Genomic DNA, 26,249 nt, shown 5'->3' on the forward strand with positions numbered 1-26,249 from the left:
ACTAGCATCTGTACAGAGATTAGTGTTGGGAGCTGAAAGTGAAAGTCACTCAGTCGCATCGGACTCTTTGCAACCCCATGGACTATACAGTCCATGGAATTCTCCAGGCCAGAATGCTGGAGTGGGTAGCCTTTTTCTTCTCCAGGGGATCTTCCCAACCCAGGGACCAAACTCAGGTTCTCCCACATTGCAGACCAATTCTTTACCAGCTGAACCACCAGGGAAGCCCTGCTGGTGGGAACTAGCAAAAGAATAAAGTAGGGGAGGGAGGTTCAAAGACCCCCATCCTTGTTTCAAGTCCAGTAGCTTAAAATTTTTTAAGGAAGAGTTTGCTGCTGTCAAACATAGTGAGGTGGATGACCAGTCCCTTCTAGCTCTGATTCTCTTAATTCTCAAAGAGTATGAATATGCATGAGTGTGTGCTCAGTCACTTACTTGTGTCCAACTCTTTGCAAGCCCCTGGGCTGTAGCACACAATGCTCCGATGTCCATGGGATTTTCAGGTAAGAATACTGGAGTGGGTTGCCATTTCCTTCTCCAGTGGATCTCCTTGACCCAGGGATCGAACCTGTATCTCCTGCATTGGCAAGTGAATTCTTCACCACTCAGCCACCTGGGATGCCCAGATAGTAGGAACCCTGGACACTAAAGAGGCAAGGTCTTGATCCATTTAAATCCCAGAACTGAAGACATACCTACTTGTCGGCTTAGCAGGCTGGGGAGGAAGTTGAAAACTTCCCTGCTAAGCCCTGAGGGGAGGGCAAGGTACAGTGCAGTTGTGGAGGAGGGGAAGGCAGGGCAAGGCCCAGCCAAAAGGGGACTGGTCACTCCCCATGTGGGTGGGTTTAGAGCAGGCTCTCAGGGGTTGGTCTTCTGAGTATGCCCATCTCACTCCCAAGTCCCATTTCCTTGGTCCCTGGTGCACACCATGTCAGGAATATACGCAAAGGCACACTCAGTGTATTGTCCCATCCCTTCAGTGAATGTTTATGTTGACAAACACCACAGAGCATACAGGGCCTCCCTCACCGGGACCACACAGAAGACAGGCCAAGAAGCCCCACATCACAACATCCTCCTGATGCCTGGGCTGGGCTGGAGCTCACTTAAGGTGCTTTAATTTCTTCTGCAGACTCTCAGTGACAGATGCTAGAATTGACTTGTCATCTTTGAAAGAGCAAAGAAAGTATTTGTCAGTGTGAATGACCCTAGGGACAAGGGAACCTCCAAACTCCTGGATTTTGAGTCACTATGCAGAAACCAGGGGCTGGACCCTGCCTAGGATCCTCAGTCCTTCCCAGCTGCAGTCTGCCAAGGTCAGCCGAGTGTGTGGGGCCAAGAGCTGCCAGTTATTCATTTAATGTATGCCACGTATTGTGCCAGGCACTTCTATGCACTCTCATTTAATCCTCATAACAGCCCTAAGAAGTAGATGAGAAACAAGCTTAGAGTGGCTTGCCAAGGTCACATGGCTGATTAGTGTTAGAGCCAGGGCCTTGTGCCCATGTGCTTACAACCAGAATTAAGTTGTCAGGGATCTCTCTAGCTGTGGAATGAGAGCTGGATGTCTCCCATGGTGCCTTTCCTGGCCTAGTTCTGTTACACAGTTCAGCAGCCACTGTGGAGGCATCATCTCAATGCCAGGCACTTAGCTGAGCACTTGAGAGACAGAGCAACAGGACATGGTCCTTTCCCCAGAGAAAGACATCTGTAACAGGATGGTTACAGTCTGTAACCATGGAGACTGGACACCAATACATGCCATGGAGACTTCAGAGAGTGGCAGAGGAGGAGGCTGGAGAGGTAGGTGGTGGGGGGTGATTTTTATCTAAAGGATCATGACAAAGCTAGGAGGCTTAAAGCAAAGGGGGAAGAGCAAGGTAGGTCATCTTTGCATTTAGAGAGTTCATGCAACTAGCTGTCTAGCTGTGAAAACAGTAGAATGTGTAGGAAGAAATAAAACATTTCCCCTACCTGTGCACACATGAGCAGAACAGGCACACCTGTGTGCAGAGGGAGGGCCTCCCTCCTATCATTTCTCCCTCGTGTGCTTCAGTCATGTCTGACTGCGACCCCATGGACTGTAGCCCACCAGGCTTCCCTGTCCATGGGATTCTCCAAGCAAGCATACTGGAGTGGGTTGCCATGCCCTCCTCCAGGGGATCTTCCCCAGCCAGGGATCGAATCCTCCTCTCCTGCAGTGGCAGGCAGGTTCTTTACCACTAGCGCCACCTGGGGGGAAGCCTTTATTCCCTTCAGCGCCTCCTGTCTATCCTTATCCTGGACCAGTATAGTTTTGTCTTGGTTGCACATCAAAATATATTGAAAATTCTGTCAATATAAAAGATTCCTTTTAGAACCCTGCCAGGGAGATTGTGCTTGTCAAGTCTGGTTTAGACTTGATCACTACTGTTTTTTTCAAATGCATGTTTAGGCCCACCAAGGGTTGCAAACTACCCTGATGCTGGGAGAGATTGAAGGCAGGAGGAGAAGGGAACGGCAGAATATGAAATGGTTGGATGGCATCACCGACCAGAGGGACAATGAGTTTGTGCAAGCTCCGGGAGTTGGTGATGTACAGGGAAGTCTGGTGTGTTGCAATCCATGGGTTTGCAAAGAATCAGACACAACTGAGCCACTGAACTGAACTGAACTGAAGGGCTGCAAACTACATTGAGCCACTGAACTGAACTGAACTGAAGGGTTGCAAACTACAGACTCTTGAGGGATTGCCAACTCCCAAGTCTGCAGGGGCCAGATACATAACAAATGATACGGAGAGATGGCAGAGTGGTTTGAACTATGGTCAGTTAGAGAATATTTACACCACCCCATAGCAGATTAAATAAAAGACTGTGTCAGCTATAGGAAAATAATCGAGCAACTTCCCACAAGACTGCCATTTTGCGCTTCCACCCCAGGTAGGACTCAGCCCGGGCGCCCACCACCTCCAGGCCTGCCGGAGCCGGGCTCGGCGCCCTCACCATGGACGGTGGGCTTGGAGCTGCCGCCGTCCTTGCCCAGCTGTTCTCCACCAGCACGCTGTACTCTGGCCCTTGCAGAGGGTGACGGTGGGCTGCGGGTTCCCCAGGAAGGCGCGGGTCACGGTGCAGTCCTGGCCACGCAGCACCATGTGCGGCTTGAGCGGGGTCAGGAAGCGCGGCACGTGGCGCCAGTCCTTCTGCTGGTACGGCTTCAGCTTGGCGCTCAGATCCTCGACTGTGCGGGGCTCTGGTGGGGGTGGGGGACGTGGCGAGCGGTGAGCGCACCCCGAGGTCCCCACCCACCGCACTCCCGCCTAGAGCTCGGAAGACGCCCCGGAGACCCAGCTCAGAAACTCCGATGACCTGGGTTAGATTCCCACGCACCGTCAGCTCTAGGGCCCCGACTTCATAGGGGTTCCTGAAGTTCTCCCTTCGTCACTCGCCCACCCCCATGCCACTGCTGGTTTCAAGACCTAAACCAGGTTCGCGGGCTTTTGCGCTTTTCCAGACCTGGGCATCTTAGACTTCTTTCCGGCCACCAGCTTCCGGACCGGGCTGTTGGTTGGCTCCCCCTCCCCCCAATTAATTAATTTACTTTAATGGAGGCTGATTACTTTACAATATTGTGGTGGGTTTTGCCATACACTGACGTGAATCAGCCATGGGTGTACATATGTCTGATCCCCCCACCCCCACCGGTCCAAGCTTTCTCCAAGCGCCCCAGCCTACACCGTCTCTTCAGTCTCCAATTGAGATTCATATTTCAAGTTTCCCGCAGCTATCCCAACCGTTAATCCCCTCCCTCCCGGGTTTCCGGATGTCATCTCCGCTTCTTGGACCCTCCCTGAATCCTCAGTCAGGACTTCAGTTAGCCCCTCGGCTGGAACAGCTTCTCAGCTCCACATCCCCGTCCCGCACCGACATCCTCTCCCCTCCTTCCCGCCCTCTACCGGCATCCCCGCCCCCAGAGGAATCTCCCCGCCTCCACGTTAGTCCCACCCCTCAGAGTCCCCCGAAGGAATCTCCTCTCCTAGGCTTCCAGACCTCAGCTTTTCTCCCCAGGGTCCCCAACGTTAGCTCTTTCACCTCAGTGCTTCTCAGCATCGGGTACCCCTGGCAACCCTTATTTCATCCCCGCCATCAGGGATCACAGATCTGAACCCCTAGGTCCCCAGACTCACTCTTATCCTTGTTGTTGACGAGCCAGGCAGGTATCATTGGAGTCACCGCTTCGTTCTGGGCCAGCACTCGGAAAAAGTACTTCCTGCGGGGAGCGAGTCTTTCACCGTGTACTTGTTGCTGAAGACGCTGTCGACCGTCGTGAACCAGGTGGCTGTGCTGGCATCCCGCTCCACTATGGCGTAGTGGGCCTCGCCGCCCTCCTGCAGGTCGGAGCTGTGGTTCCAGGTCAGAGTCACCGTGTTGATGACCTCCTCAAACAGCTGTAGGTTTGTGGGTGGCCGCCGAAAATCTGGAAGGGTCCGAAAAATCCATCAGCCTCCCTGGGGAAATACCGTACCCGAATATCGTGCTCCACACCCCCACCGAAATATTGTGCCCCCATGCCCGCCACCTGCCAACTCCTAAGGAGGATGGGATGGGGCACCTTCACCTTCTAAGTTTCAGGCAGCCAGAGTCTTGGAGTCAGAACTATTTATGAGCGTAGCTCCAGCTCTGTCATTTACTAGCCCTGTGAACTTAGGCAGGTTACTTTCGGAGACCCATTTCCTCACTTGCAAAAAAGACTAAAATTAGCTATCATAATAATGTTTGGGTAAAGTGCCCATTTAATAAAAGTTCACCCCTTCATCCCTTGGGGGTTTAGGGCTTTATTATAAAGCTTCCAATTCTCTTTAAGAGGTCACCCCATTTTGGAGGGGCTGTTATGCTTTTAACAGAGGGAGGTACAAAATGCATCAATGTAAAGGAATGTTTCACATACTCTTTAGCATAGTGATTAATGTAAATTTAGGAATACACAATGTGTTAAACCTCAAAACCTGCAGTTTCCTGCGATTTAAGATGATGAAAAGGCACTTTCTTAGGTTTTACCCACCATCTTTCTTATTAAAGTTCTAAATGGTATCGGGGAGGGGGAAACTAAAAATTAATAGGAAGCTCATTTCAGCTATGGTTCAGGAATTCTAATGAAGCTATATGGCAGTGACACTGTGGGATTGTGAAGTTTTTCCAAAAGGGCTTTCTAGGTGACCAAATCACACGCTTTGACAGTAGTTCCAATAATATACAGTCCAGTTACCCCAATTTTTAATGGACTCATTTCTGTCTGTCTCTCTAGCCTCTTACCTATTCTCACTGACCCCACTCTGCATATGCCCTGAAGCTCTCCAGATAGGATTGCAGAAACTGAAATAAGGGCTTAGTCCTAGTTCAATGCCTCTGGGGTTTCAAGACTCTGCGATAAAGTGGAAACAACTCTGCCCATTAAGGCAAAAGCTGAGAGTCTTGCTCTTTGGTGCCAAAGGAGCCTGACTACCTTAAGGAATGCCGTTACAGTGGTAAGACTCCAGCAGCAGAGGGGAGTGGAGGTAGGGATGTCTACCCAGGCCTCTGCTCCTTGTCATACCTGCCACACGCACGTGGAAGTCATGATACACCTCTCTAGACACATTCTGGAGCTCAATGCGGTACACCCCTGAGTCAGAACACTTGCTGCTGTTGATGAGGAACTGGGGGCGGTTTTTGCTCTTGGTGATAATTTCCTGGCCCTTGGTAGGGATGCCATCTTTCAGCCAGATCACGTTGGGTGGTGGGGAGCCCTGGGTGGTATTTGGGGACAGGCCCCCTCCCATTGTCCAGGAGTCTCCTATCAGGCTCTGGTGCCAGGGGTCTGGCAAGGGGCAGAGGCAGAGGCTATGGCAGCCATGGTAGCCATCTGGGTTCAGTGGTGGGCATCTGGGGGTCAGGGTCAGGAATGACTCACAGAGAAGGAGGCGTGGATGCAGAGGGCTGTCCCAGCACAAACCACCACGTGACTCTTCAACCAGGCACTGAGGTCCAAACTTGGGAGCAGCTGAGATGGAAAAGACAAAGATGGAGCAAGCAGCGCTCTATCCAGAAGACTCAAGCTTAAGCGTCCCTTCTGAAGCCTTTCCCAATCTCTTCCCCTTCATGCTCTCACTTCAGGCCAGACAGGCAGCTAGGAACCCTGCAGTGCTGCAAAGCATTTATTTTTTTCTCATCTGTTTCCCTCTATTATCATGTAAGACTCTTTAGGGCAGATCCTGTGTTTTTTTTCCCCCCTATAACCCTACCACCTCCTTTGACACACACTATCTGGCACACAATGAGTGAGATTTTTGTTTTTTGGGTTTTTTGATTCTGTTTTGTTTTTGGTGGGGAAGCCCCTGGGATTACCCCTAGCTCCATCCAGGCACGAATATGTATGACTTTTTCTTGATCACAGCATTGCCCAATTGTCTCCTACGGGATGAGGTCCCAGAGAGGAAGGGGTGGAGCTAGGATGTTGGGTCCTTGACCCCAGCCCTCTCTGCATCTCTTGCCTGGTGGTGGCATGGCACAGACCCTCTCGTCCAGCTTTACTGCCTCCCCAACCACAGCCTCGTTCACCCCAGGATTCGGAAGAAGTACTTCTGCCCCTCGGTGAGGCCGCCCGCTGTGTAGCAGGTGCCTGGATGGGGATCTCTGTGGCCTTGGACCACTCCATGGTATCTTCAGCCCGCATCTCAAGGATGTAGCCAGAGGGTGGGTCTCCCCCTGCAGGCTCTCGCCAGGCCAGGGAGATGCTGGTGTTGGAGGAATCAGACATGTGCAGGTCTTGCACCAGGCCTGGGGTGTCCCAGGTGACATAGACAACTCGTCCACCCCGACACTCTTCCCACTCAACCCCAAGCCCAATTCCCACGCTCAGTACCCCTGAAAACTTTCACGACTTCTACTCTGAACACTCACAGTTGACATGTTCAGCACTCAGCCTTGCACCCTCAATCAGTTCAGTTCAGTCTCTCAGTCATGTCCGACTCTTCGCGACTGCATGAATCGCAGCATGCCAGGCCTCCTTGTCCATCACTAACTCCCGAAGTTTACTCAAACTCATGTCCATCGAGTTGGTGATGCCATCCAGCCATCTATCCTCTGTCACCCCCTTCTCCTCCTGCCCCCAATCCCTCCCAGCATCAGGGTCTTTTCCAATGAGTCAACTCTTCACATGAGGTGGCCAAAGTTCTGGAATTTCAGCTTCAGCATCAGTCTTTCCAATGAACACCCAGGACTGATCTCCTTTAGGATGGACTGGTTGGGTTTCCTTGCAGTCCAAGGGACTCTCAAGAGTCTTCTCCAACACCACAGTTCAAAAGCATCAATTTTTTGGCGCTCAGCTTTCTTCACAGTCCAACTCTCACATCCATACATGGCCACTGGAAAAACCGTAGCCTTGACCAGACAGACCTTTGTTGGCAAAGTAACGTCTCTGCTTTTTAAATATGCTATCTAGGTTGGTCATAACTTTCCTTCCAAGGAGTAAGCGTCTTTTATTTTTTTTTTAAATTTTTATTTTTCATTTATTTTTATTAGTTGGAGGCTAATTACTTTATGATATTGTAGTGGGTTTTGTCATACATTGACATGAATCAGCCATGGATTTACATGTATTCCCCATCCCGAGCCCCACTCCCACCTCCCTCTCTACCCACTCCCTCTGGGTCTTCCCAGTGCACCAGATCCAAGCACTTGTCTCATGCATCCAACCTGGGCTGGTGGTCTGGTTCACTATAGATAATATACATGTTTCGATGCTGTTCTCTCGAAACATCCCACCCTCGCCTTCTCCCACAGAGTCCAGAAGTCTGTTCTGTACATCTGTGTCTCTTTTTCTGTTTTGCATAGAGGGTTATCATTACCATCTTTCTAAATTCCATATATATGTGTTAGTATGCTGTAATGTTCTTTATCTTTCTGGCTTACTTCACTCTGTATAATAGGCTCCTGTTTCATCCATCTCCTTAGAACTGATTCAAATGAATTCTTTTTAATGGCTGAGTAATATTCCATGGTGTATATGTACCACAGCTTCCTTATCCATTTGTCTGTTGATGGGCATCTAGGTTGCTTCCATGTCTTGGCTATTATAAACAGTGCTGCGATGAACATTGCGGTGCACGTGTCTCTTTCAGATCTGGTTTCCTTGGTGTTTATGCCCAGAAGTGGTATTGCTGGGTCATATGACAGTTCTATTTCCAGTTTTTTAAGGAATCTCCACACTGTTCTCCATAGTGGCTGTACTAGTTTGCATTCCCACCAACAGTGTAAGAGGGTTCCCTTTTCTCCACACCCTCTCCAGCACTTGTTGCTTGTAGACTTTTGGATAGCAGCCATCCTGACTGGCGTGTAATGGTACCTCATTGAGGTTTTGATTTGCATTTCTCTGATGATGAGTGATGTTGAACATCTTTTCATGTATTTGTTAGCCATCTGTATGTCTTCTTTGGAGAAATGTCTGTATAGTTCTTTGGCCCATTTTTTGATTGGGTCATTTATTTTTCCAGGAGTTGCTTGTATATTTTTGAGATTAGTCCTTTGTCAGTTGCTTCATTTGCTATTATTTTCTCCCAATCTGAGGGCTGTCTTTTCACCTTACTTATAGTTTCCTTTCTAGTGCAAAAGCTTTTAAGTTTCATTAGGTCCCATTTGTTTATTTTTGCTTTTATTTCCAATATTCTTGGAGGTGGGTCATAGAGGATCTTGCTGTGATTTATGTTGGAGAGTGTTTTGCCTATGTTCTCCTCTAGGAGTTTTATAGTTTCTGGTCTTACATTTAGATCTTTAATCCATTTTGAGTTTATTTTTGTGTATGGTGTTAGAACGTGTTCTAGTTTCATTCTTTTTTTTTCTTTCTAGTTTCATTCTTTTACAAGTGGTTGACCAGTTTTCCCAGCACCCCTTGTTAAAGAGGTTGTCTTTTTTCCATTGTATAATCTTGCCTCCTTTGTCAAAGATAAGGTGTCCGTAGGTACGTGGATTTAACTCTGGGCTTTCTATTTTGTTCCATTGATCTATATTACGTCTTTGTCGCAGGCACTTTGAAATGGCGAGCAGCGCCTGGTCGTCGCCACGCTCCACTGACGCGCGTTCCTCTTGTCATTTCCGTGCCTTCCTTGTACCACGTCTCTCTGGGCAGCGGCTTTTCCCGGAAGGGCACCTTGATGTTTGCGGTGTGGCTCACCCTCACGGTCACCGGGTGCGCGGCCAGTGCCTCCAGGACGGACCATAGACGTTTGGCGGATCTGCAAGGCAGGCGGCAGGGAAGGCACGCCCAGCAGGGGTGGGGGAGGAGCCCACGGGGATGGGGGCGGGGTGATGGGGTGACGGAGGGGCTAGGGGTAGGTGGGCGGGCCAGGCATGGTCTCGCTTCCTCTACGGCCGGCAGCGACCTTACCTGCCATAAACACCGAGGCTTCCGTCTTTGCACCCTTGGCCCTGAAGGTGTACTTGCCCTCGAGGTCGGGCCCCATACTGAGGAAGTTGAACTTGTGTACCGCACCCTGCTTCAGGACCCGCACGCCAGGATCTGCAGGGGCGAGGGCTAGTCTTGGGTGCGAATGTGTGCCTAGTCGGTCCCTTCGTCCTTCACTCCCATTCCTGGCTCCTGCCTTGGACCTCTTTGCTATCCTCCAGTCGCAAGCCCTCCACCTTCTCATCGCACTAGGAACAGCTCAGCTGGGCTCCCGGTGGCCGCGTTCACGTCGGATATTGCGCTCTTGACAGTGGCCAGTCACTCTGGAGAGAACCGGGTGGGGCTGGGTTATGGTATGCGGTGGAAGGGACTTACGTTACGGGAAAAGGGCTGGTGGCGTCTATCAAAGTCATTTATGATGAGCAGGATGTTTAAAAACGGGCATGTGAAAAAAAAAAAAATGGGCATGTGGGTAAGGGGTCAGTGAGGGGATTAGGGCTGGTAGGTGGAGTTTGGGGGAAAGTCAGTGGCATTGGGAAATGGTAACCAGGAATTCTGGGAGATGGCTAATGGGGGGCTGATCATCAGAGCATATGGTCAGTGGGAGCTCAGGCTGCTCAGGTGAAGAAGACTAGATGGTGGGATGCAGATGGTCTGCATCTGGGATGCAGAGCTGGGATGTTTAGCTGTGGTTATGCTGGTCGGTGGGATGCCCAGGGTTTATTAGGAGTAGAGGGTGGCCAGGGTCAGTGAGAAATGGCCAGGGATAGTGAGTAGGGCCTGGTCAGGGTCGAGGGGTGTAGGATGATCAGATTTGCTGGGGGTGGTCAGAGTCTCGAAGTAAAAGATGGACAAAGTCAAGGGATTTCAGATAGAGTTCAAAAGATGAAGGATGATCAGGGTCTAGGAGGTAGAAACAGTCAAAATTTGGGATATGGGGGTGGTTAGAGTGGGGAGGTAGAAATAAATCAAGACCTGGAGGAGGGTTGATGTCATGGGGACTGGTGTTCACCCCATGGTAGGAAAGCGGAGGGTCACTCAATGGGGACTGACAGGGTGGGTGTATGCCTTCCATGGTGACCATAGCAGTGCAGTAGTATTCAGTGAGGTCCCCATCCTGCATGGCTACCACAGTGTACTTGCCACCGTCAGTGAGCTGTGCACCCTCAATGAACAGCTCTGCTCGCTTGCCCTCATGGTTCATGCTGTACTTGGAGCTTCACGCCAGCAGCTGCCCATCCTTCTTCCAGTACAAGGTCACATCCTTGGATGTCAGCTCACACTCAAGGCAGGCACGGCTCCTCTCTTTCACATACACATTCTTGAGGGTGCTCGCAAATTTTATAGGGATGCCTATGGACAGACAAACAAATGGTTGCTTCTGCTCCCGACCTCCTACAACCCTTTCCTGCAGCTAGATGCTGCTGTGGTCCTCTTTTTGACCCCAGAAACTACAGGGCCCTGTGACATGAAGCGTGTACCCGACTCACAGAAGTACCCGACAGGGAGATTCCCAGATCTGCTTCTCATTTGCTAGCTGACTCTATGCAGTGTATTCACTTCCTAAATCTGTTTGTTTGCTTATATGCAAAACAGGGCAACAGCTTTTACCTCCTCACAGCACCACAGTCAATATCTCTAATGCCCCCTTGGCTCTTCACCATAACTGCATTGTCTCTCTGGTGTCTGGACCTTTACACTGCTGTTCCTTCTGCTGAGAATGTTCTCTTCTCTTGCCCGTTCTCTGAAAATCGAATGCCTTTTTGTTTTTCTTGGTAAAGCTTTGCCATCATCTTATCACATCCTTTCTGACCTTGCAAGGTGGTACCTCTCCTCTGGGTTCCCCACAGCCTCTGTGTCTCCCTCCATCACAGCAATGATTATTCCATGTCACATGTGTCAAGAGTGGTTCACATGTGTGACCTACTGTTATGTGTAACTCTCCAAACTAGCTATAAGAATGTATGTAGTCAAGATGTAATATATGATATGTGCTGTAATGTATGACACTAAAGCCATAAAAGCTAATTTCTTGGCTCATGATCTCCTGGCTGATAGTAAGATCTTAGTGTGTCTTAATTCCTTGCTTAAGAACTTTTTTTCTAATTCATTTCCATACCTACATCTTCCACCAGACTAGGAGTTAGCAGAGAGGAGAACTCTCTATTTTTCTAGTATCCATCAAAGGACCTTGCAAGGAGGAGATGGATAGATACATGGATGGATGGATAGATAGATGGATGGATGGATGGATGGATGGAGGGATGGATGCCCACTTGGAGGCTGCTGTGGCATTAAGTCCACCACTCAAGCTCTGGCCCAAACCCTCATGGTCAGTAGTGGGCTGGGTCTTCTGAAGCAGATCTCCTGCCTTGGCAGAGAACTTGCCACCATCACTGAGTCTGGCATCCTGAATCTCAAGTGTGTGGGTCAGACCATCCTAAGACACTGTGATTTCATACTTTTCATCCCTCTTCAGCTCCTTTCCATTGAACTTCCACACAAAGTCAGGCACTTTCTTAGAGAGGCAGATCTCAAACACAGCTGTCTGGCACTCTGTCACCTTCACCGGCTTCATCTTTCCCAGAGGCTCATCTGCAGCAAACAATAGGAAGAGCAGTCCTTGGGCTGCATCCCTGGTCCTTCCTGAGGGGTAGGGTGGTGAAGGGGGGGCATAAAGACTCAGGTATCATTAGCCTCTTGTAGCCCACAGCTGGGGAAAACATACTTCCTTTTTTTCTGCTTGTGAATCTTGGAGTCCCCTTCCATGACATTCACATGGTCTCCTTCCCAATAACATTAACAGTACTTTTAGAAAGAATATGTATCTATGTGACTTTAGGTACATGCCAGGCACTATTAAGGCAGGAAGATTCTACTATTCACACAGGAAGATTCTACTACTATTTCCCACTCTACAGATGGAAAAACTGAGGCAAAGAGAAGTTGAATCACTTGCCCCAAATACACAGCTCGTAAGTGACAGAAGGTGGGATTTGGACTCCAGTAGTTCACCTCCAGAGGCTGTACTCCTGTGCTACATTGCCCCATGGCATTTTATCTCATAGTCCTCTCCATATCCCCATGCTTCTCTCCTCTGTTAACCCCCAACCCCAGGCAATCTGTGCAGGGCCCCACAGTCCTTCTTCCCGTGTCTCCATGGACCCCATACTGGGTTATTGCTTTGCCCTGACCCTGACCATGTCCTCCTTGTGGCCTCTGGTGCCCACACTCATACCCGGCACCGTGAGCTCTGCATTCATCTGCCTGTTGCCCACGGCCAAGCTGTAGAAGCCTGCATCACTCATGTTCACGTTGGTAATGGGCAGCATGTACACGGTGCCCATCTGCTTCACATCATACTTCCCCAGGAAGTACCGGATCCTCAGCGGCTCATTATCCTGCCTCATGGACTAGGTAGAAAAACTGATGAATGGATTTAAGAGGAGATTTCTATTCCATTCCATAAGGCCAGGCTGAGCTGAAAGGAGCCATATCTACCTTTCTAAGATTCTCAAACACAGTCAGAGGCCCTTAACATCTTTCTAGCCTCATTATCTGGCTTGATGGGATCCAGGGTTCCCGCCTTCCCCAAAGCCTGAACTCTTAATATGCATGAGTTCACACTAGATGCTTTCTCTTGGAGGTCCAGATCATCAGTAATCTTCAGGACTATCTAATTCAGCCTTTTCAGATGGGTAGGCTGAGGCACAGAGAAAGGAGAGTAATTGTCTCAAATCAAACGCAAACAGGAGGAACACCTAAGAATAAAGCCCAGCTCCCAGCCCATTTCAGCCATGTCAGATGGCATCCTTTTGATGGGATGGAAAAGAGGACAGGGCTTATGGGTAATGAGAGGGTCTTGGAAGGAAAGGGGTGAAGAGAAAAAAATGGCATTCCAATCATATCCCTCCCTGGGTGCTCTCCCCACCTTGACCCACAGCATTTTGACATTGGGGTCCTTCAGCTCCATGATGCAGTCAGAGACCACCGTGGTGTCCACCTTGGCTGTTATGTCTTCCAGGGGTTTCAGAATTCAGATAGCCTGAGGGAGTGTGATATCAAAAAGGCAGGTTCAGAGGCATCTAGAATGTGCCCAGTCTGTGTCCCCAGTCCTGGAGAAGCCCTCTGAGCTTCCAGGGACAAATGACTAGGCTGATTAATTAGATAGCTGCATTCCCCTCCCTCCACATGGAACAACTTGAAGATCGAGGGGGAGATAGACATGATAAGGGAAGAAAAAGGAACACCATTCGTGGAACAGTTACTGAGTACAGAGGTCCCATTGTATATAGGTCCTCTAATTCTGGTGCAGATGTTTCACAGTGACAAGTTGATTGAATGAATGAGTGAGAACAAATGAAAACAAATGAAAAGGGCAAAAGTAATTTTCATTTTGCAGATGAAGAAACAGATTTGGAGAGACCCCCAAGTTCACTCAGTTAATAAGGCAGTAGAACTGGACTTGGAACCTAGGTCTGTCAGATTCCAAAGTCGATGCAAATATATTAGGGAGCAGTCAAGAGAAAAGAGGTGGAAGGAAGGCGACCTGAGTTCCTCACTGCCCTGGCAGTACAGAATGCCCTTGACTAGGCATGGGCAGGGTGGGGAGACCTTGCCACCAGGAGTCCCAAAGGCACTAGCACTTTTGGTAAGGCCCAGCCCCCGGCCTGCAGCCCCCGTTCCTCCTGATGGCCACTGACCTCCACCTCCACTTTCTTCATTCCTTTGAGCTTCTTCAGCAGCCCCCAGAAGTCAGTGAAACCATACTCCATGCAGACCTCAAAGTCCTTCTTGGGCACCTTGGAAAAAAATCTTCAGCGTCTCTTTCTCATCTGTCACCTTCTTCTGCCTCTTCTTGGAAGCAGGGGGTCCACTGGAAGGAAGGAAGTGGGTGCCAAGCCTGGCTTTAGTGCCTTTCTCTGAAGACAGAGGGAGGCTCTCCCAACCTTGAGATGCCCCTCCCTACTCCATGGATTCTTAGAGCCTGGGCCATTAACTCAGGGCCCTGTTGAAAAGCCTTCCAGAAGCTCCAGTCTGGAGGGTGGGGGGACCACACCCTGGAAAGAGGAGCCTCCCAGTCTCACCTCTTCTTCAACATCTTTTTGAAATCCAATTTTTCTTGATCTGAGGACAGAGAAAGAGACAGGGTCAGACAGGGGAAGTTTGGTCCCCAAGAGGAAAGGCCAGGAGGATTGGACTGGCTCACCCTCAGTCACCAGGAAGGATATGGTGTAGATGGCGTCTGCATGGTCATTGCTTGCAATGTACTTGTAGTTGTCAGAGTCGTCCGAGGTCAGTGACTATAGCTGGATCAGAGTCAGGCCATTAGTAGGGGGTGGGGGAAGGAACCACAGGGGGACAGGGTGTTTTGCGGGGAGGGGGAAGAGCTGAGTGCTAGATGTATGTGTGGAGGACTGAGGTGTCTCTATGACTGGGAGGTGCCAGGGAGCAGTCAGTGTGAGTGTGTCTATGAGAAGCCTGATTCCACATTGGATTCTCCCCCTTGGCTGTGAGCTCCAGGAAGGCAAGGACTTCCTCTGAGTTGCAACTTTATCTGCAGTTTCTGGCACTGGGCTGAGTGCTCCTTTATTTAACACAGACTTACTCCTCTGTGTCAGGTATTGGGTTGAGCCCTGAGGAAATAGGGGTGAACAAGGCTGTCTTGGCACCTGTAGAAAGGTGTTTAGATACCAGTGGGTTTCCTGAAAGGGGTTCCTGACTGAATGAGCTTGCGTAAGGAGTGGCTGGCCAGGAGGAGGCTCTGGGGCAGCTTGTGCGTGCTGTGGGTGGTTCTAAGGTCCAATGATGGGTCTTTGGGAGAGGAAGGAAGCAATTGGCATGGGTGGGGAGAAGGGGAGCTCTGTCCCTTTCACAGTGGGAAGTCAGGGCAGATCCAGGAACAGAATTATAGGCCTAGGTCCCTCAGGGATCCATTCCGCCCTTTTCTCAAAGGGTCTGGACCCAGAGGCTGCAGAAGATGCTTAAACCTTAGGATGATCGGCCCTTGGCATTGCTCTTCTGGAATGTTCCCCGGAAGAACCCAGGAATCCTCACCCTCACCTGCACTCTATGACTAGCCCTTCCCTTCGTGCAGATCCCACCTCACCTCAGCCTGGTTCCACCCACCATGGTCTCATTCCCTTCTAGCCACACGCATAGCTTTGGTCTCACGTTCCTTTGGGGCTCATTCACCGGCTGGATCCTCTCTCTTTTCCATCTGGTCCTGCCCCCTCCTTGTTCTGGCAAGGCTCTGCCTTGCCCTGCCCCTAATTTTGGCCCCTTGCTCACTCTGGCAAGGATGCCCTAGCTCCTGACTCGGCCTCTCTTATTCTGCCTCTCCTCTAGGGCATTGAGAGCCCCTTTTCTCATCTCCCAGCTCTTGGGTCTCCGTTGTGGATCTCTTGGCTGTGAGAGGACCTGGGGCCCCTCCTAGGGTCTCGGCCTCCGGCCTTAGGGGTCACTGGCCCTGACACCTTCAACACTGCTCCTTGTTCACGCTGTCATAAGAAGATCTTGGCAGACCCCTTGATGGGCATGCCATTCTCTCTCTCCCAGGAGACGTTGGGTTTGGGGTTCCCCTGTGCCTGGACTCAGAACATGGCTTCATCCCCTGCAGTGGGCACCTATTTTTGCCTCTTAGCCTGGAAGCTGCACCTCTACCTGCTCTCAGCTCTGGGCTGGGGAGAGACCCTTGGCCTGTCTCCTCCAGTGATTGTGTGTTGGGGGGGACAGTGGCAGGGGTGGCAGCAGCAGTGAGGGGCTGGGGCACTGGGACAGAAAGGGAAGCTCCCAGGGCCTTGGGGAAACTCGGGGAGGGACGCACCCTCGGGTGAGGCAACCGGCTGAGGCTTCTCCACCAACTCCGGGACGTTTTCACCAGCAGAGATGTTTGAAGCTGAAGAACTCTGTGGAGCTGGAGAACTTCCTCCTCATCACTTCCTCTGTGCCAACAGGCGAGAGAGGTCAGAATGGGCTCCAGGCAGAGCTTAGCCTGGGACCTTTTCTTGAGGGGACGGTGGAGCATTTTAGATCAGTGAGAACTGGAAACGCTTTGGCCAAGAAACGAGGACCTTAGAGCGTCGGTGGGTCATTGTGTTATGGCAAATGCAGACCCCTAGGGGAGCCAAAGCCTCATCCATACCTCAATGGTCAATCTTTACAATCTTTACTGGGTCAAGGTCTTGCGTTCTACTTCCCCCTCTGCCCGCCCCCCCGCTCCCCGGTTTTTTTTAGAAGGAGATTTCTTTTTTATGTTTTATGGGTCTCTTTGGGTTTCTCTCCTGGAAGTTCTGGTCCCCCAGTAACATTAAATAGTGACCAGAGGTCTACAGGCTGCAGCTGGTTTACTGATGGTTTTTATTTGACCTTTCCAATGTTTAAACAGGCTTCCCTGGTGGCTCAGAGGATAAAGCATCTGCCTGCAATGTGGGAGACCCGGGTTCGATCTGTGGGTCGGGAAGATCCCCTAGAGAAGGAAATGGCAACCCACTCCAATATTCTTGGCCTGGAGAATCCCATGGATGGAGGAGCCTGGTGGGCTACAGTCCACAGGGTCGCAAGAGTTGGACATGACTGAGCAACTTCACTTTCCTTTAATGTTTAAACAAAAAGGAGCCCTACATCTAAAAATTGAGAGATTTCACATAAAAATTCTAATTTCTGGATCCTTAACACTGGATGCATATTCCCACATGGCAACAGGCAGTGGGAGGTGAAGAGTGACTTTCCCTTTCAATGGGCTACATTCTGGGCAGTTCACCTCCGACTGTCTTTTGCATTTATGTTCCCTGCTGGACGCTATCCGCCAGTGGTTTGCAAGTCTGGCTGCAAATCAGGGTCCTTGGAGATCTTAAAAACACTACCAGATTTAACTGTCTGAGGTGAGACTCACATGTCACTTTTTTTTTTTAACTCCCCTCTCCTCCCACCCATACCCTAAGGTGGTTCTGGTGTGCCATCAAGGCTGAGAATCACAAATTATAGTCACTTGAGTTTGCAGCTTCTGGTCTTGAGTCCTGGCTGTTCCACTTACTATGTCTCACTTGGCCCGGGGGAGTTACTGCTTATCTGGCCTTGACCTCTGTGCACAGAGGCTGACTGAAGGAGGGATGACTGGGAGGACAGGTATTCGATATCCTGGTCCCTGGCCATCTTTGAATCACCTTCCTCTGGAGACATGGCTTAAACAATCTGTTCTGTTCTGAGAACATTTCTCAGTTTTCCCTTGGATCTACCCTCCCTTACGTCTGGTCCCCAAGTCTGAATACTTGTAAGTTCAAATCATTTGTTTATGTGTTCATCCTCTCTCCACTGGCAGCACCAAGGCTTCTCTTTCTTAAGTGGAGCAAGGCCAGCATTATTCTTAAGTTGATAAGGCGCTAACTTCTTCCATGCCTTAAATTCTACCATCAGAAATTTGTGCATTTGCCTATGGCTTTGATCTCCAGCAATTAAGAGTTCAATCACTAAAACATATCCATGTGATTGATTTTTCCTAAGCTGTTTTCCTGGAGACAGCATTTGTGGAAAGCATCCGGCTGGCTTAGCTTTATCAAATCACAGATTAGAAGCACAGGTTGGGAGGGTTGTTGGTGGTATCTTGGGCTTCTGAGGGGCCCATTGGTCACAAAGATGGGAGGAAGAAAGGCTGCCTCTACCTAATTCCACCCCCTTACCAGCCATCCCACTCTATTTGCCTCCCACGATCTTGGTTGTCTAGGAGAAGGTCTGCACGTGGGTGGTAGAGCTGGAGAACTCCATGGACACATGCTCCTGAAGCATCTGCTTGTGGTGAATGGTCGTCATGGTGACAAGGTCCTCCCACCTGGGAGGACCAGAGAGGGGATGAGGCCGTGAAGGACAAGGAAGGGAGTGGGAGGAAGGCTCAGAGATGTTGTGTGTGTGTGTGTGTGTGTGTGTGTGTGTGTGTGTGTCTGTGTGTGCGGTGCGCAGGGGGGTAAGGGAAGGGACAGAACAGGTGAACAGAGAGAGAGATGGCTGTTTAGAGGGAGGGTGAGGATAGGCTGGGTGGCAAGCCTCTTCCCTCCGGCCTCTCTTCTCTTCCCTTGGTATCTCCCTGGTTGGCTACAAGGACCAATGGGCCTGTCTCTCACTGAGTAACCCCAAACCATTCCAGATCCTTGGAGAGGGGGGAGATAGGGTTTAGACTTACCCAGTGAACCCAGCAAGGCCCAGAGGGAGCTAAGGATACCTTTTGATAGCTACACGGAACTGGCAGGGTGGGGCAGTGCTGGAGGCTTCATCAGGAGGGAATGAAGTCAGACCTGAGAAGGAACTTCCTGACTAAGCCATACTGGAGCTGGCCTTGAAAGGAAACTGGATCTTCTCGCTGGGCCCTGGGGAGCCCTGGCATTGGGGGAATGCTGAGACAAATGACAGCACATTCCTACAGCTCTGCTTTCCTTTCCAATATGATAAAGACAGAGGTTGAGTCTTTATTTCTTGTAATTTTTGAATTGGCAATTCAATCACATGGTTAAAAAACAAAACAATAGAAACATCTATGTAAAGAGGCTCCCTCCTTCTCCCAAGGCCCTCCATCTCCCAGCCCTCCACAACAGGTAACCACTTGTGGTCTTTATGCTCCTTCTGGAGCTCTTTCATGCAAATTTGAATATGTTTTTGTCTTCATTCCCCCTTTTTTTACACATAAGGTAGCCTATTATACAAGCCATTCAGCCCTCTTTTTACTTTGTACATCTTGGAGGTCTTTCCATCCCTGTTTATGAAGTTTTCCCAGTCTTGTTAACACCTACACAGAATCCCATCGAATAGATGTACATACCATCTTTTATTTAACCAGAGTGGCAGTTTTATTTTATTTATTTATTTTTTTTCTTTCTTTTTTTTTTTTTTTTAGCTTAAAGAACAGAAAATTTATTTGGACAGAGTTCTAAAAGTAGGAAGTTTAAGATCAAGGTGTCAACATTGGTTTCTTTTTTTTTTTAAATTTTTTATTAGTTGGAGGCTAATTACTTCACAACATTTCAGTGGGTTTTGTCATACATTGATATGAATCAGCCATAGATTTACACGTATTCCCCATCCCAACCCCCCCCCCTCCCACCTCCCTCTCCACCCGACTCCTCTGGGTCTTCCCAGTGCACCAGGCCCGAGCACTTGTCTCATGCATCCCACCTGGGCTGGTGATCTGTTTCACCATAGATAGTATACATGTTGTTCTTTTGAAACATCCCACCCTCACCTTCTCCCACAGAGTTCAAAAGTCTGTTCTGTATTTCTGTGTCTCTTTTTCTGTTTTGCATATAGGGTTATCGTTACCATCTTTCTAGATTCCATATACATGTGTTAGTGTGCTGTAATGTTCTTTATCTTTCTGGCTGACTTCACAGAGTGGCAGTTTTAATATTTATTTTATTTATTTGGCTGTGCTGGGTCTCAGTTGCACCACATGGTATCTTTAATTTTTGTCGTGGCATGTGGGAATCTTTAGGTACAAGATATTGTCAGTCGCTCAGAAATGTCCAACTCCTTGTGACCCCATGGACTACAGCCCATCAGGCTCCTCTGTCCATGGGATTCTCCACAAGAATACTGGAATGGGTTGCCATTTCCTTCGCCACAGAGTGGCAGTTTTTAAACCCCAATTTTTTGTATATGAGAAACTGACATCTGAGAAATAACCTGTCCAAGGTCACTTGGACTAGAATTCTGGCCCCTTGACTCCCAGTCCAGTGCCCTTCTCGAGGACCTCAAAGCCTTCTTCCAGGCCAGAAGGTTTGGGGCTAAACTTCGCCCCTTCATCTGATGACATCTCTCTACCTGGGCCCTCCAGGTTTGGAGATGTCTCCCCAGCTCCAGCTCCTGCTGTCCCCCTCTGGGCTCAGAAAGCAGAGCCCCTTTTCTCAGGGAAGAGGGAAGCCTTACCTTCGCATCACCAGTCCCTTCTAACCCTGAAGGCTATGCCCACCCTCCGGCTTTGGAGACCCAGCTGGTGCCTGGGCTGTAGACTGACCAGTCTCCTTCTTCTTTTGTCCCAGCAATGTGGCCAGCAGGAGTCACTGGTTCCTTAAATGTCTGGCCCCCTGGGGGCGATCCCTTACTCAGGCTCCGCAGCTTCCCCAGCCAGCTGGCACACTGCTTTGGGGGGTAGCTGGGGCCAGGGCTGGAGGAGGTGCAGGGCTCTGGGCAGGCAGGTGGCCGAGCATGGTGGTCTCGGGGTACTTTTTCTGTTCCTTTGTGCAGAGGTTTGTGCTCTCACGCTGCTGGGCGGGACCTCTCTGAGCTGAGGGGCTCAGGGAAGTGTGTGTGCCCAATAGTGTGCCCAAAGCAACAGGTCTGTGTTTTCCAGAGACCAAGAGTGAGTGACTAGGGAAGAGTCCAGGGAGCACCGTTCATGCCGTGCTCTGCCCTTGGTGCCTGCACAACCTGAGTGGCCTCACGGGGCCACCCCTGGGAGAGAAGGGGAAATGTCAGCTCTTCCTCCCCATCCCACTCTTGCTGCTCAACCCCCTGATCTGGGCGGAGGGGTAGGAGGGCCCATCCTCTTGTTGGAGGGTAGTTGGAGAGCAGGCCCCCTTCTCTGGGACCTCCGTCTAAGCCACTCCCCTGTTCTTTCCTCATTGTCTGCAGTAAATTTACAGCCCAGACCCATGACCAGCCCACTCAAGGCTCTGCGACCTTGTAAGGACCTGCTGGCTGGCCAACAGTCCTGCCCTGGACTCCCTCTTGCCCTGGGGTGACCCACACTTGTCAGCAAGGACAGGACAGAGCTACATTTGCTGCATCCCTGGGGGCTGGGGTAAGAATAGAGGGGGAGTGTCTGGAAGGCATAAGATCTTGGTCTAGGCGCAGATTCTCCAGGTTCCTTGGGCGGGACTACTCTCAGCCCAGGCCTTACAAGGCAAATTGCCGGCCTGCAGCTGCTGTTGGGACCTGCAGGGCAAATAAGTGGGCTGGCCAACAGGGAGGGGCCTGTGTAGTCTGAAGGTCCCCCTGCTCTGGCCTTGGCATCTCTGGCCCCTCTGTCGAAGCTGGTGGCCTGCCAGCCACTTTTCCTTCCAAGAAAGCCTCCAACATCTGTCCTTGTGGCTCCACAGGGCCCCTAGCTCCTGGCTGGGTGGGAGGGCGCTGGTGTGTGAGAATTGTGCTCAGTGAGTGGACTTAGGAATTTCAAATCTGGATTCAGGCCACCTCCCAACCTCCACAAGGGGGCACTAGGGATCTCAAGGGCCTGGGTGGCTGGGGGTGTGTGTGTGTGTGGTGGGGGGGTGGGGTGGTGTGTGCACCCATGCAGATCTGTAGTAGTAGGAGGGGCAGGAAGATGGGGGTACAGGGAGGCAGGGAGTGGAGGGGAGGGTCAATCACAGACCCAGGAGGCAGGGAGTGGAGGGGAGGGGCAATCACACAGACCCAGGAGGCTGGTTTTGCTCAAAATGCTCCATTTATTGCTCTATTCAATGACCATGAGCAAATTATAAAAAGACAGCAAATGTCTCTGTCTGCCGTGGAATAAATATTTAAAGTCACCAATAAAAACACGTGGCTCCAAGATAACACATGTTGCCAAAGAGTCATGCACGCCCTGCTGACGGGCTCTCAACACACGCATGAACACGGGACACACGCAGAGCTACACGCGGCGAGACTTCTGGGAGGGGTTTCCCACAGCGACACAGAAAAATGCTTCACACGGATCTGGGGCCGAGTTCCCACCCTACCCTCGGAGCTCCCCGTCTCCCAGCATGGCCCAGGTCCCCTGGGTTCATTCTCCCCTATGTGTCCCCTTTCTCACCATTGCCCCACAGGCTAGTCACTGCCTGCTGAGGGCGTCTGATACCTGGGGATCCCCCTGGATGCGATCCTCCTCCCCCAACCCCATCCAGAGACCTCTCCGCAGCTGCGATCTTTCTGCCAACCCCTCAGGACTTAACTGTGCCTGACTTCCGGGGTCTTCAGGCCCTTCCTTCCTTCCCATCCTGGTTCCAGGAACTAGGGGCAAAGTGCAACCTGTCTACTGGGAGAAGCGGGGCTGGGGGCCTGAGGCAGGCACCTGTGCCAGGGCCACTGGGGGGGCTGGAGCTCACGACCCCTCTCCCGGGCTGAGGAGACACAGTGTTCGGTACAGACAGCAGAGACGATGGATAGAACACGCTGCGGCAGGACACGTGGAGTTGCAGCAGGGAAACGTTTTGGATCAAGTAGCAGTGGAACCATCGTTAAAAACTGAGGCCCCAGGTCACGCGGTTTGGGTCAGGCCCTGGGGCCCCAGGCCTGGCCTGGCACACCCCTCCCCCACCCTCCCCACTCCCCAGTATGTACAGTAGGAAGAGCTATGTTGGGGGGGGCAGGGGTCCGGCCGAGGCAGCGGGGGAGGGGGAGCAAACTGAAGAGGAGGAAGCGGGAGGGACGGGGAGCAGGCCGGGACCTGAGGCAGGGTCCTGGGTGTGGCTGCGAGGAGGGCCCCGACTCAGGCTGGGAGGTACCAGAGGACCTCGGGGAGGCGTGTGGTCACTCCGGGGGCTGGCGGGACAGCTGCTTCTCGTAGAGGCTCATGACGTGGTGCACGAACTGGTACTGCTCGCACGTCTGGATCATCCCGCCCCTGCCCGGCAGATGGCGGGACCGGGTCACGGAAGAACGGCTGCGGAGCCGCCCCCAGACCCACAGAGCGCCGGTCCCCCGGGAGGCACATCAGGGCCTCTGTGCAGCTTACAGAGGTCAGCCCTGGCCAGCCTGCCACTTCCACCTGCCGTTCCTGGCCCTCCCAGCTCTGGCATAGACAGCGGGGACAGAGGTGACATGACCCTCCACCCAGCCTCTGCCCCTCTGACCACTCTGTTCCTCTCCCCTCTGCATCCCAGCCACCAACTGCCTGAATCCGGCTTCTCCGCCCATCTATCCACAGGTCGGTCCCCGCGGGGTGTGTCCCCCTAACTTTCTCCCGATGCACAGGTCAGTCTCTCTCTGCTGCCCCCTGCTCCCCCGCCCCGGGTCCCCACGAGCCCCACCCTCAGCTGACCTGTCCTGACGGAGCTGGCACGTGGTCTTCAGGATGTCCACCACGCCCTCGTGCCGCAGCTGCTGGCAGCAGATGCTGGTGGCGATGAAGCAGCCGGTCCTCCCAATCCCTGCGCTGAGGGCCCAGGGCACCGGGGTGAGGGGCGGGGCCGCCCGGGAGCCCCGCCCCGCCCCAGTGGGTGTCTGGGAGGACCCACCTGCAGTGCACCACGATGGGGGCGCAGCGGGGCCCCTCCTGCTGGGCCGCCTCCTCCACCTCCCGCACCAGGTGCAGGAGTGGGGGCGCGCGGTCTGGGGTCTTCTGGTCGGGCCAGGACGTGAACCAGTAATGCTTCAGGCCTCGCTCTTCCGTCCCGCTCTGTCCAGGAGACAGAGGCCCACCCAGATACACGTGAACGCTCTGAGCCCAGAAACCAGCCCAGAGATGCAGATGGCAGGGAAGAAGGAAACACAGGAGGGAGGCCACAGGGAGCGGGACCTCGACCTCTGCCATCTACACCGTACAGCCCAGGGGCACCGGTCAGAGGTCCGAAGCCAGTTGGGTAGCAGGGACTGGTGAGCAGCGTCAGCACTGGTCTTCACGTGGGTTCTGCCCTGGTGAATCCAGGATCTTCCGAGAGAGGTGAAGAGCCCCTTCTCCATTTCACTCCTGTCTCCTGGTTGCCCCTTCACAGACAGCCCAGTCACCCCCACAACAGGGAAGACACTTCCTCTTGCCTCAGTATACTTTCCTGCCCCCGCCCCCTTGCCCCCGCCCCCCAACCAGTGTCCCAGTGCTATCCTCTCCACCACAGCCACCGCCACTTTCTTCTTCATCTCTTGACTGTGTGGGGCCCTCCCCTCCTCTTCTCCGATCACCCAGATCCACAGTGGTCCCAATGGTCTGTCTACAGCCCATGCTGTTCTACTGCTCAGAACGCTTTGATAGCTCTTGTTGCTCTAAAGCTAAAACCCCACCCTCCCCACTCTTCAGTCGGGCAAATAAGACGCATGGTACAGGGTCTACCTCCCCAGGCCCAAGTCCTCCTCCTGCGAACTTGTACTTGATGCTTTTGCATTCCAAATGGTTTGCAGATCAAACCGCTGCTTCCCCATCTCCTGTACATTTATTCACAGAGCTGTTCTATCTTCTGTGCCCTTACTTTTAGTTTCCCTTTGTCTGGAATGCTCTCTCCACATGTCTCCCCCCACCCCCACTCCCGGCCAACTCTTATCCTTCGGAACCCCATTCGGCAATACCACTTTCAGGAAGCTCCCTGAGCACCCTAGCTGCCGACATGCCCTTCTTCTGTGCTTTTACTTATTTCTAGGTCAGTACTTACCATTTTACAGGTGCTCCTTGAGAAGAGAGTCCAGGCTTTGGACAGCTCTGTGTTTTCCCAGTACCCAACCCAGAACCAGGCTCAGGGCAGGTGCTTGTAAAGGTTATGGACAAAAGTAAATGCCCAGTGGTCCCACTTCTTCCCTGACCAGCCCCACAGCACTGAGATGATGTGGCAGCCCCAGCCTCTCTTTCAGTGGAAAAAGGAAGCTGCTCCATGGGCTACCTGGCTGTTACAGCTACCACAGCCTCTGTCCTCCACCTCTGAAATGCCCTCAAGCAAGCCTATATCCTGGAAGTGCTTACTGGGCACTGCCCTCGAGGGGCTGACTTCTCCTTGACACGCCGTCTTTCACCTTCTCCAGTGGGAGGGGGTAGCTCAGAGGAACAAGTCCCATGCCCTTGACACCCTATTCAGACCCTGTGGCTGCCAGCATCAGTAGACCTCCCTGACTGTTTCTGGATAGGATGTCAGCTTCCTGGAACCTAGGTCACCTCTTCCAGACCTTGGGATTATTACAGTGGTACCACTTTCCCCAAGCAGGGGTCATAAGATTTCTCAAAAGCAGAATGCACTGATTTTCTTCCCTCCAAAAGAACAATCTTCTCTATTATGCTGAGCCTGGAAGAAGCACAAGCTTCAGGGTGGGAGGATACCTCCCCACACTCTTCTGGGCTGTTCTGTACTGCTCATTATTTTTATGTCCTCTTCTCTTTTTCCTGTAACCACAACCTCCCTGTGCTACCCAAATGCAGCAAAAAGCGCCTGTCCTCTAGTGGACGGATTCGGTACTACAGGTTGGAAGCCCAGCATCCCAGGTGAAGGGATGTTTCCAGATAGAATATGGAAGCTGCTGAAGCCCCCTCTTCCAGACAGTCCTGGCCTTGGGTACATTTGAAGCAGAGCTGGAAGACATTGTGAATGACAGTGTGGATGGACAGTGTGGACGCTAGCGATATGAAATGCACTGAGAATTTGGTCCTGCCTCTGATCTGCAAGATTACTCACCCCTTTTCCCCTCATCCCTGCTCATCAGTAAAGCCTGGAGTGACACATGCCTTAATTTCAGCTGTTTCGGCCTCTGGGACCTTGTTGGCTGTGGAGTGCCCCCTCCTCCCAGCCCAGTCCAGCCCTGCCCCAGGCCTCACCCTGAGGGCAATGAGTCGGAGCCGGTAATCCTCAGTGTGGATGACTTTCCGCACGGTGATCTCCACGCCATCGTATACCACCTGCTCCTCCGGCCAATACTCGGTGCACTTCTGCAGGGGCCCAGATCAGGCTGAGATACTCCCAGCGCCCCAACCACACCCTCCCCAGTGCCTGTCCCGGGCCAGTGGGGAGACAGATAGCAGGGCAGTAGGTTTGCAGTTAGAAAGCTCAAATCTCAGCTTCGTAACTTGTTAAGTTGCTTCCCTTTTCTGAATCTCAGTTTCCTCATCTGGGAAAATGGAAGTAATACTCAATTTTAAGGACCTTCATGGGACTTCAATTAAATGGGCTGTGATG

General features: G+C 51.7%; 2 protein-coding genes across 3 annotated transcripts in view; both read right to left on the bottom strand.

The window, feature by feature from the left end:
- Positions 1 to 1,102: 1,102 nt before the first annotated feature.
- IGSF22 (immunoglobulin superfamily member 22) lies at positions 1,103 to 19,412 on the bottom strand. The gene is given in 28 exon segments (XM_043921544.1): positions 1,103 to 1,208; positions 2,985 to 3,219; positions 4,166 to 4,264; positions 4,267 to 4,455; positions 5,572 to 5,764; positions 5,929 to 6,003; positions 6,005 to 6,018; positions 6,509 to 6,580; positions 6,583 to 6,639; positions 6,642 to 6,794; positions 9,026 to 9,099; positions 9,101 to 9,230; positions 9,233 to 9,247; positions 9,400 to 9,531; positions 9,614 to 9,663; positions 9,665 to 9,740; positions 10,486 to 10,770; positions 11,743 to 12,012; positions 12,656 to 12,818; positions 13,349 to 13,462; positions 14,121 to 14,228; positions 14,230 to 14,293; positions 14,505 to 14,544; positions 14,627 to 14,726; positions 15,894 to 16,030; positions 16,244 to 16,314; positions 16,316 to 16,361; positions 18,117 to 19,412. Coding segments are annotated over 28 exon segments (3,177 nt in total). The 5' UTR covers positions 18,226 to 19,412.
- A 2,412-nt stretch (positions 19,413 to 21,824) lies between these two features.
- Positions 21,825 to 26,249, bottom strand: part of PTPN5 (protein tyrosine phosphatase non-receptor type 5) — a 57,093-nt gene continuing 52,668 nt past the window's right edge. For both annotated transcript variants that reach the window (XM_043874884.1, XM_043874887.1), the window contains 4 exons: positions 25,892 to 26,002; positions 23,619 to 23,779; positions 23,423 to 23,536; positions 21,825 to 23,005 (listed from right to left, as the gene is read on the bottom strand). In XM_043874884.1, the coding sequence (XP_043730819.1) occupies positions 22,912 to 23,005; positions 23,423 to 23,536; positions 23,619 to 23,779; positions 25,892 to 26,002 (480 nt within the window). In that variant the 3' untranslated portion in view covers positions 21,825 to 22,911. The remainder of the gene's footprint in view (positions 23,006 to 23,422; positions 23,537 to 23,618; positions 23,780 to 25,891; positions 26,003 to 26,249) is intronic.

Source organism: Cervus elaphus, chromosome 2 (genome assembly GCF_910594005.1).
Source record: "Cervus elaphus chromosome 2, mCerEla1.1, whole genome shotgun sequence".
Lineage (NCBI taxonomy): Eukaryota > Metazoa > Chordata > Mammalia > Artiodactyla > Cervidae > Cervus > Cervus elaphus.